The sequence below is a fragment of the Neodiprion lecontei genome, chromosome 3 (assembly GCF_021901455.1).
Source record: "Neodiprion lecontei isolate iyNeoLeco1 chromosome 3, iyNeoLeco1.1, whole genome shotgun sequence".
NCBI classification, from domain to species: domain Eukaryota; kingdom Metazoa; phylum Arthropoda; class Insecta; order Hymenoptera; family Diprionidae; genus Neodiprion; species Neodiprion lecontei.
In genome coordinates, this window is record NC_060262.1 from 5,027,662 (window position 1) to 5,042,951 (window position 15,290).

Below are 15,290 nucleotides of genomic sequence, written 5' to 3' on the forward strand. Positions count from 1 at the left end.
TCTCTGTAAGAAAAAAAAAAAAAAAAAAGAGAGAGAGCGATTTGAAACACGAAGAAACGATATTTCGTATCGTTTTTTTTTTTTTTCTTCTTCTTCTATTAATAAAGAAAATTATCGTAGCTCGCGATTATGATAATTCGATAAATACCAAATGCGCGTCAATATCGTGATAAAATTAATAAACAACGTTGTGTAATTGCTTCTTCTTTTTCTTCGCAAATAATAAACCTCGATTTGTATTTCGTCCAATCGTCTGGAATTCCCCCATAAACGGCCTCGTCCCTAAACGGATCAGTTTCCGTTCGTTTCTTCGTAAAATTCATTCGGTTATCTAATTATCCGATCGTTTCCATTTCACCGAAACGATCATAAATTGTTTTCCCTTCGTCGTTGCAATTACTTCGATATCAGGTAAACGAACAACGGTAAGAAACGGACAAAGAGAGCGATAGAGAGAGAGAGAGAGAGAGAGAGAAACAAATGAGAAAAAAAATTGAAAAGTAATGGAATAAATTTAAAGACTTTTTCTTCAAGGTCGTTCGTCATTCCCAATTTATCATTTATCTATACGACAGGGGGGGGGGGGGGGGGGGGAATTTCGTTGCTGTCCCAACTTCGGGGTAACCTCCAACAAAAAAAAAAAAAAGAAAGAATGCGAAACAATAGAGTGAGACACGAAGATCCATAATTTATAATTCAGCGTCGAGAGATCCATTCGGTTCGTGATCGCGTGGAATGAGTAGAGAGAGAGAGGAGGTGAGAGGAGAGAGGAGAGACTCCTCTAATAAAGGGTGAACCACACCATCCAAGTGCACCGTCGACGACTCGGCTAAGTCAACCGTATTGCTTGCTTAGCTGACTCGATCCCTCGACTCGAGATTACTTTCAGCACGTTTCTGCAGCCCCGGCAACAAACCGACGTAAACTAACCGCTTGGCGTTTTTTCTTCGTTGTGAGGTTTTTTTTTTTTTTTCTTGTTTTTTTTTCTACGTTTTTTTCTTTTCACGCACGAGTCAATAATCCGGGTGGGGTGGAAAAATGTGAAAGAGGAAAAAGTCGTCAAATTACCGACGGTTGAGAAAACGTCGAAAAGATGCGTAATTTCACGCAAAAGATGTCTCGGTGAAAAATGAAAATTGCGAACCCGAGGATGTAAAAACAATTTGAAAGGAATGATTTTTTTTTTTTTTTTTTTTCTACAACGGATCAGATTACGAAGTATCGATCAATCGCGAAAATAAGAGAGAGAGAGAGAGAGAGAGAGAGAAAAAGTTGACTATTCAAATTTTTGCCATTCCGTATTCTTTACGTTTTCGATTTTATACCGTTTTCTTCGCTGTTTTCAAAACAGCAAAAGCACGAGGTAAATACATTCACCCCTTGACAGATTGTTAACTCGATAATTTACTTATGTCAACAAGCGCGATGTGACGCAAATTAATTGAAAACTGAATTGGGACGCAAGTTTGACACACGTTAATTATGTACGGTGGCTTGTTTATCGGGAGAAGAAAAAGAAATTGGAAAAAAAAAAAATAAATAAACGAAAAAAAAAAATAAAAAAAAACCACCGGAATAACAATTTCTATTCACGGAAATTCCGAAGAAACAACACGTTCATTTAACTGTGTATCATTCGGCAAACAATCATTTGGGATTTTCAAAGATTTTATTACACCGGGAATGTAAATCTATACAAAAATAAAAAAAAGAAAAAAAGTCATTTGCAAAGACACGAAACAATCGACAAACCTTTAATAACTTGTCGTGGTTGAAAGATTGAGGTCTTTTTTTTTGCGCAGAAGAAGTAACGATAAAATTTCGCTAAAAGATTACATTTCAAAATGACGATTGAAATTTTTTTTTTTTTCAAACAAAATTTTTCTTCCATCCATTCATCTGCATCGAATTCTTTTCGAAAAACGAAAGTATATATTCATCATTCATCGATACCACGGTTGCCTCGATCTCTGAAAATTTTGTGCAAATAAAAATTTGTACTTTCATTAATAGAAAATCGCGTGTGATTTGTAAACTGAAAATTACATCCGTTAATTCTTTTATTCGACGTTATTCCGTGATTTCTGTGTAGAAAAAAAAGAAAAAAATAAAACAACATTTGCAAAGTTTTTTTTTCACGTGCTGTGAAACGTCGTTTTACATCACCGTATGGCTATTTCACCAAAAACCATATACTTCAGCCTCTGAATTTTTATTTTCCCACTCTTGAAAATTCACACAACTTTTTACGTACACGGATACGCATGCGATGTATATACGTATACGATATTAAAAACGTATGAAAACGCGTGAGTATCAGCGATAAAAAAAAATTTTATATCGGAGTTGTAAAATCGCTCTAGATACGTGTAAAACAACGCGTGCTGGAGATGAAAGAGCAAGAGACGCGACGTCGAAAGTTGAGCTTACCGATGCCATCTGTGTGACCCGTATTATACGAGGAGAATCCGGATATCCGTTTGTTGGACGCCGCCGGACGTGAGAAATAGTCGGAAGCTCGAATGAATTTCATAAATATTTTCAAACACGCCTTTTGTATTTTTCGATTTCATTATCGTTAGCGACAGAAATTAATTTACAAAAGTTATCGTTCCTCTGTAATTAAATGGCAATGATTTATCATTTTTGTAATTTTTTTTGCCACATGAAAATAATAGTAACAATGATTTATTATTATTGCTATTATTGTTATTGTTATTACTATCATCATAATCATCATCGTCATCGTCATTCTTCTTCTTTGTGTATTTTTCTTTGAGGGCGGGGTGGAAATTCCGAATTTGAAAAGCTCGAGGGCGCGAAATTCCGAATTTTTTGGCGGTGAAAGTTGAAATAAAGAAATTAAACTTACGGAACATCAATTTTACGAACGGGTCCGAAATCCGTCGCTCAAAGTTCCGGAAGGATAAAATGCCGAAAGGGCGTAACTGCGTCGAGTCGACTTTTCGAAAGTGCGAAACTGAGAAAATTTAAAAATCCGAAGAACCGAAATCCCGAATGATCGAAAATTTTCACTACCGTGAATTTCCGACTTGGTCAAATTTCACCACTTTGAGCTTTCTTTGTTTTGGATTTTCGATATTTTTATACGTTAGGAATCCTGGTCATTCCGAATTTCGATTTTTCTGATTCTTTACGACCACTCGTTGATTAAACTACGCTGTTCGAGTATATTTTCATTTTTACAATTTTCCTCCACCGAAACTTGAATTTTTAGAATCTTGCATTTCGGAACTTTGACTACCCCTCGGCTTTCCAACCGCTCGAAACTTTGTTGTTTCTTCAAAGTTTCATTTCTTTACTTCAAGTTTCGCCACTAAATAATTCGGAATTGGACGTTTTCGAAACTTTTCAAATTCGTTACTTCAACCCCGCCCCGTTATTTATTTTTATTTTTATTCAATTTTTGTTTCTGCCATCATCCGTCATTCAACAATTTTTGTTTTCGAAATTTCTCCAATTTCTTTGCTTCACATTTTATCGCCCGGCATAAAGATAGAGTAGTTTTAATTCAAACGATATTTTGCAGGACGATAATCATTGTATAACTAGGTATACACACACACACGCACACACACACGTTTCATGAGATACCGAATGATCGCATGGATTGCGTAATACGAAACTTTTATAACCCGCACGCAAAGCGGTGCATATATATATATATATATATATATATATATAGTATATACAATATACAATCTGGCTTTTGATTCTATCAGGATACATAAATTCTTATAACGAGCCCGAATGAGTATCACTTAAGTGTAAACGTATATTCACACCTATGTATACGTATATCAAAGTGTATCGCATACGAAGTAGCGTAAATTTTTTTTTTCTCCAAGTTTACAACATGCATATGCAAATTGCCCAAGAATTGCGATGCGTTAAAAAAAAATTCAAGTCTATATTACATACATATAAGTATAATATAGGTACGTGTACAATCAAGTTACGCACACCGTTTATATTTATGGAATGATGAGGATGGCCGACGAGATTTCATCGACGAAGAAAAAAAAAAAAGGGAAAAAATTCAGACCGATGATGCACGTTTTTGTAATATTTTGTTTGTTTCTTTTCTTTTTTTTTTTAATTATTTTTTTTCTCTCATGTTCGAAGAGTTTCTCTTCGCGGAAGATGTTAACAAATTTCGAAAATACAATTTGCAGATGTCCTGTCGGTGCAACGAAGTTGAGCGCGTGCTCGAAATACGATAATATGGCGGAAAATTGAAGGAGAAAGGTGAAGAAAACGAAAAAAAGAAAAACGAGGGATGAAAATAAGTAAAAGAAAAAAAAAAAAAAAGAAAGAAAAATCGTGACCGGGTTAGCGTGACAATACCTGGCTAGTTAGAAGACGCGAGGCTTCAGCTTCGTTCGCAGCGAATATTAGAAAGAAATACGGGTTAAATTGGATTCACGTCACGTTCGAATCGATTCGTCATCGTGTATATATATATATACATATATATACATATATATTAGAGTAACGTAGGAAAAGTCACGTGGTGGTTGAAGAAAGACGTAAGAATGCGAAAGCTGTAAAACAATGTCGTAAAAAGATTGGAAAAAAAAAAAAAGAAAAGAGAAGAAAAGAAACAAAACCATTCGCGTAACAAATGATTCTTAATATATACGATAGTCGATGAATATTTCGACAGAATTATTCAACGAAGGTATTATAAGTTAGACGATCAACGGAGAGTTTTTTGTTTTTCTAGAAACTGTTTGACGAATAATGAGTTATCGTGTTTCCGATTTATTTTTAGCCCCCTCCCCTCCCCCCCCCCCCCCCCCCTGAATGTGATAGAATTTATCCGTCACGTTAGGATTTCGATAATAATTCGATCGAAAGATTTCTCGTTCTACGAATATTGTACTTTTTGACTCGTATATTATTTTCCAAACCGTTTCATAAGCTAGAGTGAAAGAAAAATTCATGTCTCGTTTTATGATCCGTAGAATATCGTGTCGTTGGAAGGAAAGAAAAAAAAAAAAAAAATTTATCACACCTGCAAATAGTCATAAAAAAAAATATTTACAACCCGAAAATTTCACATTCTTCACGTTCGTCAAGATATATTTCGTACCTTTCCTCATTTCAAACGTTTTGTCCAAGTTAATGTCGATTTGACGAGGATATTTTCATTTTATTAATCCGTCCCAAATGGTAAATAAAAAAAGATTAATAACCAAGAGAAATAATTTGAAACTTCCAGTTTAAACAGGGAGAATTTGGGGAATGAAATAAAAATCTTAAAAAACTTTGGCCTTTTTGTTTTTTTTTTTTTTTTTTACCGTTTGAATCCGATTTGACAGGCTCTATAACGAATATTTTTTTTTTTTTTTTCAACCCCATGTAAGGACGTACCATATAACACCCATACATACATGTATTATATCACAAGTATAAAAGGTGTTTCTATTCGTACCGCATAACAGTTAGTTTATTCGTGCTCGGCGTTTGGTGACGAGATAGACCGAATGATCACAGTTATTCGTCTGTCTAATTTTGACCGGAAATTTATTATTACTATTCGTTAGCTACGCTTCCGGCTGCTGCAGAGGAATTGATTTGATAGAGACGATCGGGTCGGATAGACGCTGTATATTTATATGTGCATTGTGTATAATATAATATATAAACATCAGGGTGTTTGAAGGTAGAAAAAATAAAATGAAAGATCGATTTTCCAGCATGATGCAATTGGAACAGTTAATTTGATAGAAAAAAAGAATTCTGTCTAAAGATGGTGATTTTAGATTGAGAGAAGGATCGGGCTTATTTGATTTTTCATTTTTGTTTAAACAATTTTTTGATTTCGTGAAGAAACAAGTTGTGCAGCATTCCGCTTATTGTTTTTTTTTTTTAAGTTCATTTTCAAACCAAATATCACGATTCGTGTAAGATTTTCATAAATTAAATTTTCTATATTAACTTGTAACTACTTCATGAGATTTAATTATTAATAAAACAGTCTTCCGAAACGTTTATCAAACATCAAACAAACGGTGACTCGATGTTACAGGCGTGGGTCTTCTTTACGTTGTAAATTGATATTCTGATCGATGTAAGCGATGAGTGAAATTTTTTTTTAGTTTCACGATTCATCAATAATCGAAGAAGAAATGTGAAATAGCGAAAAATTTTATCCACTCGTACTTGAAATTCTTATCCGTTTGACGGAATTTTTTTTTTCCACGCAAAGTTTTTTTTTTTTTTTGAACAAACTACCAAAACAAGACGTATATATTTTTGAATCCTATCCAGAGGCTTGAAAGATAAAAAAATTTGGTCAGAAATGGGGAAATTGATTGGGAGTTGAATTAAGAGTTTAATTAATAGGTAGATACGACTTTCTCCTACCGAATTCAAACATAAAAACCTAGGTCAATAAATACAATAAAATCGTATCTTCGAACGTTTAATTTCAATCGAATTATATGATTTGTACTGAGAAAAATTTCATTTGTTACGGTAACTAGAAAAATTCAGGAAAACCGGTATCGTTAAACAAACTGTATGAATATTGTTGAAATTAGGAAAAACGAAACCCCTCAAATCAACCGAGGTAGGTAGGCGATTTCAAGAGTCAAGTAATTACCGACGTTGTATAAAAGCCGCCAACCCTCCAACAACCCCCTTGTCATATATCAAGATCAAACAACATTTGCGGATCACGCAAACCCGACGCTGCTCATTTCCTTTCATACAATTCCGCACTTTCTCCAACTTAGGATCAAGTACTGACCTATTTTCGTTATGTATACATTCGGTTATTTTTCCATTCAATTATCTCGGCTTATGCTGAGTCGATCTTCGTCGATCAACTGGTTAACTGTTTGAATAATTATTCCGTCAGCTAGTCGTTTGATTTGTTTAATTTTTAATTTTTTATTTTCTTTATTTTTTCAATTCGATATAATTGTATCGGTTTTACTCAATAGTAAGTGTGATTTTGTTGATTTCGTTGATTAATTTATTCAATCATCTAGTTAAACGTATATATATATATATATATTACATAATAAACGTATTTACGTTACAAATCTAGGTAGGCACTTGGAAACGATTGACAAATCAATTGTGAAATAAATTGCCGTGTAAAATGTTTTTGCCATTATAAAAGTCCTGGTGAACATGGAAAATTCCTGAATACACTTGTACGCGGAACAGAAATTTTGCATTGACGGTAGAGAAGAAATAAAAAAAAAAAAAAAAAAATAAAACGAACGATCTGCCGGAGAAACGGAGACGAACCGGTGAGAGAGAAAAAGGTAAACTGGGAATGGTGGGTGGAAAAAAAAAAAAAAAAATAATTTCGCTTCGAAGTTTTCCACGCATATGCCTGTGCATACGTATAACTTGTTAGAATCGCACGATGCGGGGGGGGGGGGGGGGGGGGGGATACGATCGACGAATAGCAAAATGGGCGAGTTGTCACCTGAATTGTAAATTTTTTTTATTTTATCAAGGATCGACTCACACATACACACAATATGTATATATATATATATATATACGTGTATGTAATATGCAACATCGTAAACTATGAATGGAAGAATAAATAAATGGATAAAAAATTTCTTGATCGCTTTACGGTTACGATTTACGTATAACACGTATTACATACACGTGGTGTAATACAGTTTTACCTGTAATACTATCAAAGGTCGTTCAGCGGGTAGTATCGACTTGGAATTATTACAGCTGTAATACTTAGACGCGTTGATACGGCAAATGTACGGGCAATAGAAATTTTATCGCATTTTTGGTATGGGTATAAGTATATGTATATACCTCTCGCTCAGGGTATAAGATGCCTCGAAAATCATTTGGAATTAAAGGTAAGAAGGGATTCGAATTATTCGAAAGTTAACAAATACGCAATCGTCATAAATATACCAATGTTTTCACGCATACAAAGAGAGAGAGAGAGAGGTACTTGAAAATGAAGGACAAGAATTTATCAAGTCTGCTTTTAAAATAGATAATTCGGTCTTGTACGAAAAATTTGAAATAATACTCTCTCTCACTTTATTCATCTAGATACGAAGTATAAAAATGTTTGTATCCAAGCTAGTTTTATCCCCGATGTTCTCGCAGTAATAACAAAAAAAAAAAACAGAACGATCTGATAAAATCGATCCAAAAACTTGCGGGGGAGAGAGAGAAAAAGAAGAAGAATCGAAGCTCGATGCAGGGAATGAATATTTTTTTTTGGGACCAAAAAGAAAAACCAACTTTCCTTAATCTTTCCTCAAGTTCCCGTCAAGAATCGTTTCGTCGGGGTTGAATTTTGCGGATAGTCGATAACGACGGCGCGTGTCTAATCAAAGCTGAACGCGGTGACGCAGGGCAATTTATGCTCTCATCCCGCATGATCCCGGCATACGGCACAGAGGAATCCCGAGAGCAGGTATTACTGAACATCCCTCTTACGACGGCCGCTGAATCAGAGAGTCGGTGGTTATGGATAGGGTGAGGGTGAGGGTGAGGGTGAGGGTGAAAGCTTTCCCTCCCCGCCCTCTTCGAGGAGGCCTGCAGCCGGCCCTGTAGTGTCTACACGTAAGCCGATGATCCATCGATCGATCCTTGATCAGGCGGGAATTATACGTGATGCCAGGAATAGTCTCTGGTTTGCTCTGGCTGTGGCCGTTCCAAATTTCCGGACAATCTAATTGCAGGATCTCCGGACGGCACGTGTGGCATTTCACCAAAGCTAACAGACCGTGGGTCTGGTTATTTACGCGAATACTTTAGGTGTATGTTCTTCGATTTCGTGTCATACTATTGTGGTTGAAACCGATCGCAGCCCCACCTGCATCCGAGTTTCATGTATAATAAGAGCACGACTCTATTGGAATAAAACGATCTTGCTCTCTTACGCTTGAGTATATTTTTCATGATTTCATTTGTCACGAAGATTCGTCGTGTCTGATCTAGCCGAACCTAAGACAATCCTACGATTGGTTAACCTGACTCAACCTAACCTAAGTTTACCCAACGTAACCCGATCTGCGTTCGAATTTAATTTAATAACGTGATAATTCTTTTGAAATGAAACAATCTTGCTCACACTTGAGAATATTTGCATAAATATTGGTGATACATCCGAGTAAACCTAACCCAAGTCAACCTGACTCAACCTAACCTAAGTTAACCCAACGTAACCTAATCTACGTTCGAATTTAATGTGATAACGTGATAATTCTTTTGAAATGAAACAATCTTGCTCATACTTGAGAATATTTGCACAAAGATTCCTGATGTCTGACCCAACCTAACCTAAGTTAACCTAACGTAACCTAATCTATGTCCAAATTTAATGTAATAATGTGATAATGATATTGAAAAAAAAAAAATCATCTTCGTACTTGGAAATATTTGCATGAAGATTCCTAACCTAACCTAAACTTGAAATAACCTGATTCTCAACCTAATCTTAACCTTAATCTGACCTAACCTAATTTAACCTGCGTCAACCCAACCCAACCTAATCTGATATCTATCTGTAAGAGTTTAATTAGCGTTCGCACAAGTTTCTTGTTCCCGTTCCGACATGGCTTACAAATATCGTCCTATCTCCGAAATTATTGCTTCGGTTAGTAAAAAAAAAAAAAAAATACAGCTCAAATTTTAGCTAGACTTTGTGGTAGTCTACAGAAAAAAAAGAATCAAAATCGGTTCGGTAATTCTGTAGTTATAAGCGAAAATGCGTCAGTAGGATTTTGAGTTTTGTGTATGTAGCGAAGAGATTAGTGAAAAATAAAAAATACGCGAATCAAGCTAAAAGTTTCTAACTCAAGCAGAAATCCAAACGTCGATTAACTGTCTTACAAATTACCGTAATAATGATTTTCTTTCAACGTTTATAACATAGTTACGTTAATTACCTTTCGAATTAAGCCAACCTCGTAATCTCGATATTATTTGTCACATGTTGGTGATTAATTTTCATTCCTCGATTATTCCCCCCATCGCTTCAAAACCAAACCTTACTATCCGTAGCTGAAAACTTCCGTAGGCCTCGATGAATTCGACATTGTTCGTAAAACGATTCCCGAAAGGTTGAAAGAAAGTCTTTTCTCTCCGTCTTCAAATTTTCCGCTATTAAATTTCTTCAACAATTGCGATGCACCGTTTAAAAACGATCAACAACAGAATTTCCATCTCAATTAAAATCAATACAATCCACTGATACAATAAAATCAAAATCAATTTCTGCATACTGATTTTAGTAACTCAATCGCGATTAGGTAACGATCTTAAATAATAATTAAATAATAAATCGAATCAAGAAGAAAAAAAAAGACGAATAATTGACGTACAAATTTTCAGGCAAAAAAAAAAAAAAAAAACAAAATTCGACCAAACCCCAAATTCTCGGTGATTTCATTTTCGCACCGGTAACATCAATGCAACAATCTTTTGACCTGATTTTTATTCTAAATTATTATTTTCGTCGTCCGACCGCAATTAATTTTCCTCCGATAATTAATTGCTTTCTCCAATCTCCGACGTCCCACGTTCATGATAATAACAATAATAATAACAAAAACAACGACAATACTAATAATAATAATAATCATTATACGGTATATATAAATATACATCGCAGATACACATATATACATATTATATATGTATAATATATACATATATATGTATATATAGTATATATACACACAATAATTTACCCGTAATTTATTATCACAATGTAATCGTGTTCTGGTCTATATATACATGTGTGTATATATGTTTCATGCATATACCTATGTATAATTTGTATATATAAACGTATATATGTGTGTATATATATATATATATATATATATATATGTACGGACGTAGGGGGCGTGCTGCGTGGGATACATAGTACCGAAAGTAATAGTAGGCCACGACGAGTCCCCGGGCTCATTCAAATGCTGCCTTCAATTACCGCGCATTATTTCCAAATATACAATTGCAATATGCATACGTATGTGTGTGTGTGTGTGTGTGTGTGTGCGCGCGTATACAACAACGTTACACAACGATGGTAGAATTTGTTATTTTTATTTATTTTTTTTTTTTTTCCACTCATCCCAATTTTTCTCCCACGCACCGAAACTTTGTTACTCCTCGTATCGTTGGTGGACGGAAAAAAAAAAAAAATTAAAATCGTCCATTATAAACATCGAAGATGCGGAATGAGAGATTGTGAAAACGGAACGAGATAAATGCGTAGGTACACACATACGTGTATATATTATATTATATTATGTATATATATATATGTATATATTTATACAACGCGATGAGTATGAATGATATATAATAGCTACCAAAGGGAATAAAATAAATACAAGCTTACTCCCCCCATCTTATCAACGCGTGGTTGCATCATTTTACACATATACATACATATTACACACACATATATATATATATATATATATATGTATAATATGTATGTATTTGTATATTTAATGCAGAGGGATGCGAGCCAGCCTGCAAAACTGAATTGCGCCAAGTTGTTTCCGTTGAACAAATAAGCCCTCGGGTATATATGGACATGTAAACAAGTGTATGTATATATATATGATACATGATATATACAACATATAAGGTTAGAAGTTTGACGCTGATTTGAATTTGAATGGATGATAAATTATTCAAATTAAACGATGAATAAACACAAGAATTTCGAATTCCAAAGTTTATTTATACAAAAGTGAATTTGATTTTTTTTTTAAACTTGTTTATTAATATTATTATTGTTTCGATCAAACTTCCCTTTTTCCTGAAATTTGAATTATTTGAAAAACTTTTTTCACACTCAAGCAAACCTGTCCGAACTACACCGACCGTATTTAGCGATAAATTTCTGACAAACGGGTGTCTGGATATATTTTTCGTCTTCTCGTACATATATATATATATATATATATATATGTATGAAGAATTTTTAACTTACGAACAATTTATATCCAAGAAAATGAAAATTCAATTTTGTCCTTGTACCCGTATTACAGAGAAATTTTCTCAACGAGTCTTTTAGATTATAAAAGCAAAGGTAACGTAGTTCGAGGAATATTTTTAAAACAAAGTAAAATAATATTGAAACAGAAATATGCAACCGGTAAAATTTTGCAGAGAATTTTCCGGTCTGAATGTTCCGATAGCGATTTTTATTTTTTTTTTCCTCTCTCTCTTTTCCACCTATTTCTCTCTCTCTCTGTCTCTATGCAAAGTATCAACATTCATCGTAGATTCGTGGTACACGAGGGAAAATGTTTTCATCAGTTTGTTTTTTACATTCACTGTTCCATCGTTCAATTTTTTTAAATTTTATTTCATTTTATTGGTTCAGAGTCAGGCAGAAAAATATTTGGCCAAAGGAAAGGTGGGGGGGGGGGGGGGGGGGGGGGAAGGGAGCCGAGTATATTTTCACCCTTGCACAACATGTGCAGCAAAGAATCGTCGGGTTAAAATTAGTAGACTCTTATATTAAAAAACTGTATCGGCTCTTTAACGGTAACTTTGAATCGTTCGAACATACTTCAATGCTTTTATCGATGATCTCAAGTCCTAAAGCAATTGTTTGCCACGTAATTTTACCCGAAAATCATTCAAATTCAACACATATTTCACGTCAATTAACTAGAGCACGAAAAATAAGAAAACATCGCAAAATCCAATGGTTGTAAATATGATCGAGGAAAATTTTCACGAAACTTTACCCCAAAGAATAAAAATTTGCATAAATTTACCCTTCAAGAACCAAAATTTGTCTGAATTTCAAAACGATATCACAAAAATTTTGCCTATGTTTCGTTCGAAATAAGAAAATCATTGAGTCGCACGAATTATTTATCAGAAAGACGGACAATTTTTTTCATACGTTTACGCGTGTCAGATAAGTTTTACACGATTTTACAAGACAAGAAACAATATCAAACGGAATTTACACTATATAAGCAAAGTTCGTACAAAAACTACCGAAAACGAGCAAAAAAAAATTAAAAATTATACTCAAATTTGACCAAAGGTTGGATTTTTTTTTTTTTTTTTTTTTGTATTTACGAAAAATTGCAAACACGAGTTGCAATTCAATTTATAACACGCGGCCACACATGTATGTTATAAATTACCTTGAAGACGAGTAAAATATTTCACAACGATAAGCAAAATTTGTTACACCATTTTCGTTTGCAAAATCAGTTCAAGTATTTTCACCACGAAGGACATAATACAATAATCTTGAATTGCGACGAGATAAAAGATCATCGAAGTATATTAATCCTAGAACAGTAGCGGAGCGGTTGAGAAAAAAAAAAAAAGAAAAAACAAAAACACCTCACGCGAATTAAAATTTCACGCCGCAAGAGAACACTGATTTTTTTACCACTTTTTTTATACTTACGCAAAAAGTTTATTGACCCTCGTGATTCTCCGTTAAAAAACGAAGAAATTCAGAGTCTGTAGGACCATTGACGATATGATGTACCCGAGATATCATATTTATCATATAGATCGAGGCATCTTTTTATCCCCCGTTACCGGAACAGGTAAAAAACAAAAAAAAGTGTCGTTACCGTTATAGATTTAAAAGTCACAGATATTCGTAGGTTAAAAATTGCCAATTCTTGGCTAACGAAAAAAAAAAAAAATAAATAAATTGGGGAGAGTGGGAATCAAAACTTGGAAGGTACGATATTTCGAATTGCCGGTACATCGAATTATCAAAAATGCGAAAATAAAATAACCCAAGATGAATTGTTCGAAATCTTGATATTTCAAAGTGTCAGCGATTCGTATTCATTCCGATCACTGAGAGTTTCGAATATCAGCCAAATTTCGAACAATTAATCTTTCGTTGTTTTATTTTTACATATTGGAAATTACGATACAACGGCTATTCGAAGTAATAATCCTGCCAAATTTTGACCCCCTTTCCCAAAAACGGTGAAAGAAAAAACCAAAAGAAATCCCACCGCTGCCACCAAAACTCGAACTCACCGATAACGTAGCTGTAACCGTCCAAAGTGAGGACGCATTTTCTAGTTGCTGTTGCGAGGGGCGATCCGCCGATTGAATTAGGATGTTTTTGACATCTCCTCGAGGTCCTTTTTGCAATCGCAGCGTCAGAAGCTGCACGTGCAGGAGATCCTGGTGCACCACCGCCAGGATCGGAATGGCACTTTTGCACGGGATCTTTGCTCTGTCGAGACATGACGACCGTCACGTTTTTATAGTTACGAGGTCGTGTAACTCCGTGTGTGTAATTCTCCTCGCAGATGAGCGGTTGCCGGGGTGTTATTACAGCGTCAATTCGACGCTGATTATTATCCCGACTACGACGACGACGTCACGACGAAGTTCGAGAGCAAAGCTGTGACCGATCGACTTCTCAAAGTTTAAAAACCCGTCCCTCGACTCCCGATTTACAATTTTTTCCAGATCCTCGGAACCGGATCTGCAACTTCTTCCGCTTCCGTATGAGCGACCCATTTCCGGGGCAGCAGACGCCAACTTTGGCAGGATCCTCGGGTCGGGATGGTGGTGCGATTTTTCCGTACTCGACATTGTGCGCTCAACAAGATTTGTCGCGAATTTTTTATTCTAACGGCGGTAAGTCAAAAAGCAGAATTATTGAAACAACGAACTTGGGTAAAGGGATTAAATTTTTTTCGCATTTTAGACACTTGAATATTTTTCATTCGGCAGAGGGTGATGTTGATTGGAAAAATTATTGGAATACGCGGAAGAATTCGCGCGGTGTTGAAAATTAAGCGCAAGAGGCAGAATTGATGTTCGAAAAATTGAGATTTATAAAATTCAGAATTTTCGAGCAGCAAAATTTTATACCCAAGAAAGGTTACAAGCTTCAATCGGTTTTAAATTGAGGAATTCCAAATTTTAGAAAGGATCGAAACCGTCATTTTCAAAATTCTGTAAAAACGATTGAAACTCGATGGAAAATTTAAAACATACAATCGTCAGAATACAGAAAATTCAAAAATCGCGATTGAAGATGAATTTTCAATACGGATATGCAACCATTCTTTTTTTTTTTTTTTTCTAATTCACGACGATTCTACATTTTCACTCTTACACCATTTCTTCTACGTTATAACTTTCCAAACATTCGGTAGCGTATTTCACACTTTCTCATACTGAAATCTAATTCGGTTTCTATGTAACTTCAAATTCTCGAGTTGACGATTTTTCGAACAAGCATATTCTGGATCAAATAAAATTCCCGCGTCGATATAATT

At 34.8% G+C, this 15,290-nt stretch overlaps 1 protein-coding gene across 10 annotated transcripts in view; it reads right to left on the bottom strand.

Annotated features, from left to right (window-relative positions):
* LOC107224614 (calcium/calmodulin-dependent 3',5'-cyclic nucleotide phosphodiesterase 1) overlaps positions 1 to 15,290 on the bottom strand; it is a 172,830-nt gene that overhangs the window by 74,376 nt on the left and 83,164 nt on the right. For 3 of the 10 annotated variants that reach the window (XM_015664735.2, XM_046733478.1, XM_015664737.2), the window contains exon 1: positions 14,032 to 14,854. The exons of 4 other annotated variants lie outside the window; for them this stretch is intronic. In XM_015664735.2, coding sequence (XP_015520221.1) covers positions 14,032 to 14,245 — 214 coding nt within the window. In that variant the 5' untranslated portion in view covers positions 14,246 to 14,854. Of the gene's footprint in view, positions 1 to 14,031; positions 14,859 to 15,290 lie in introns of those variants that run through there. 3 more of the 10 variants (XM_046733477.1, XM_015664734.2, XM_015664738.2) reach the window with 3 other exon arrangements.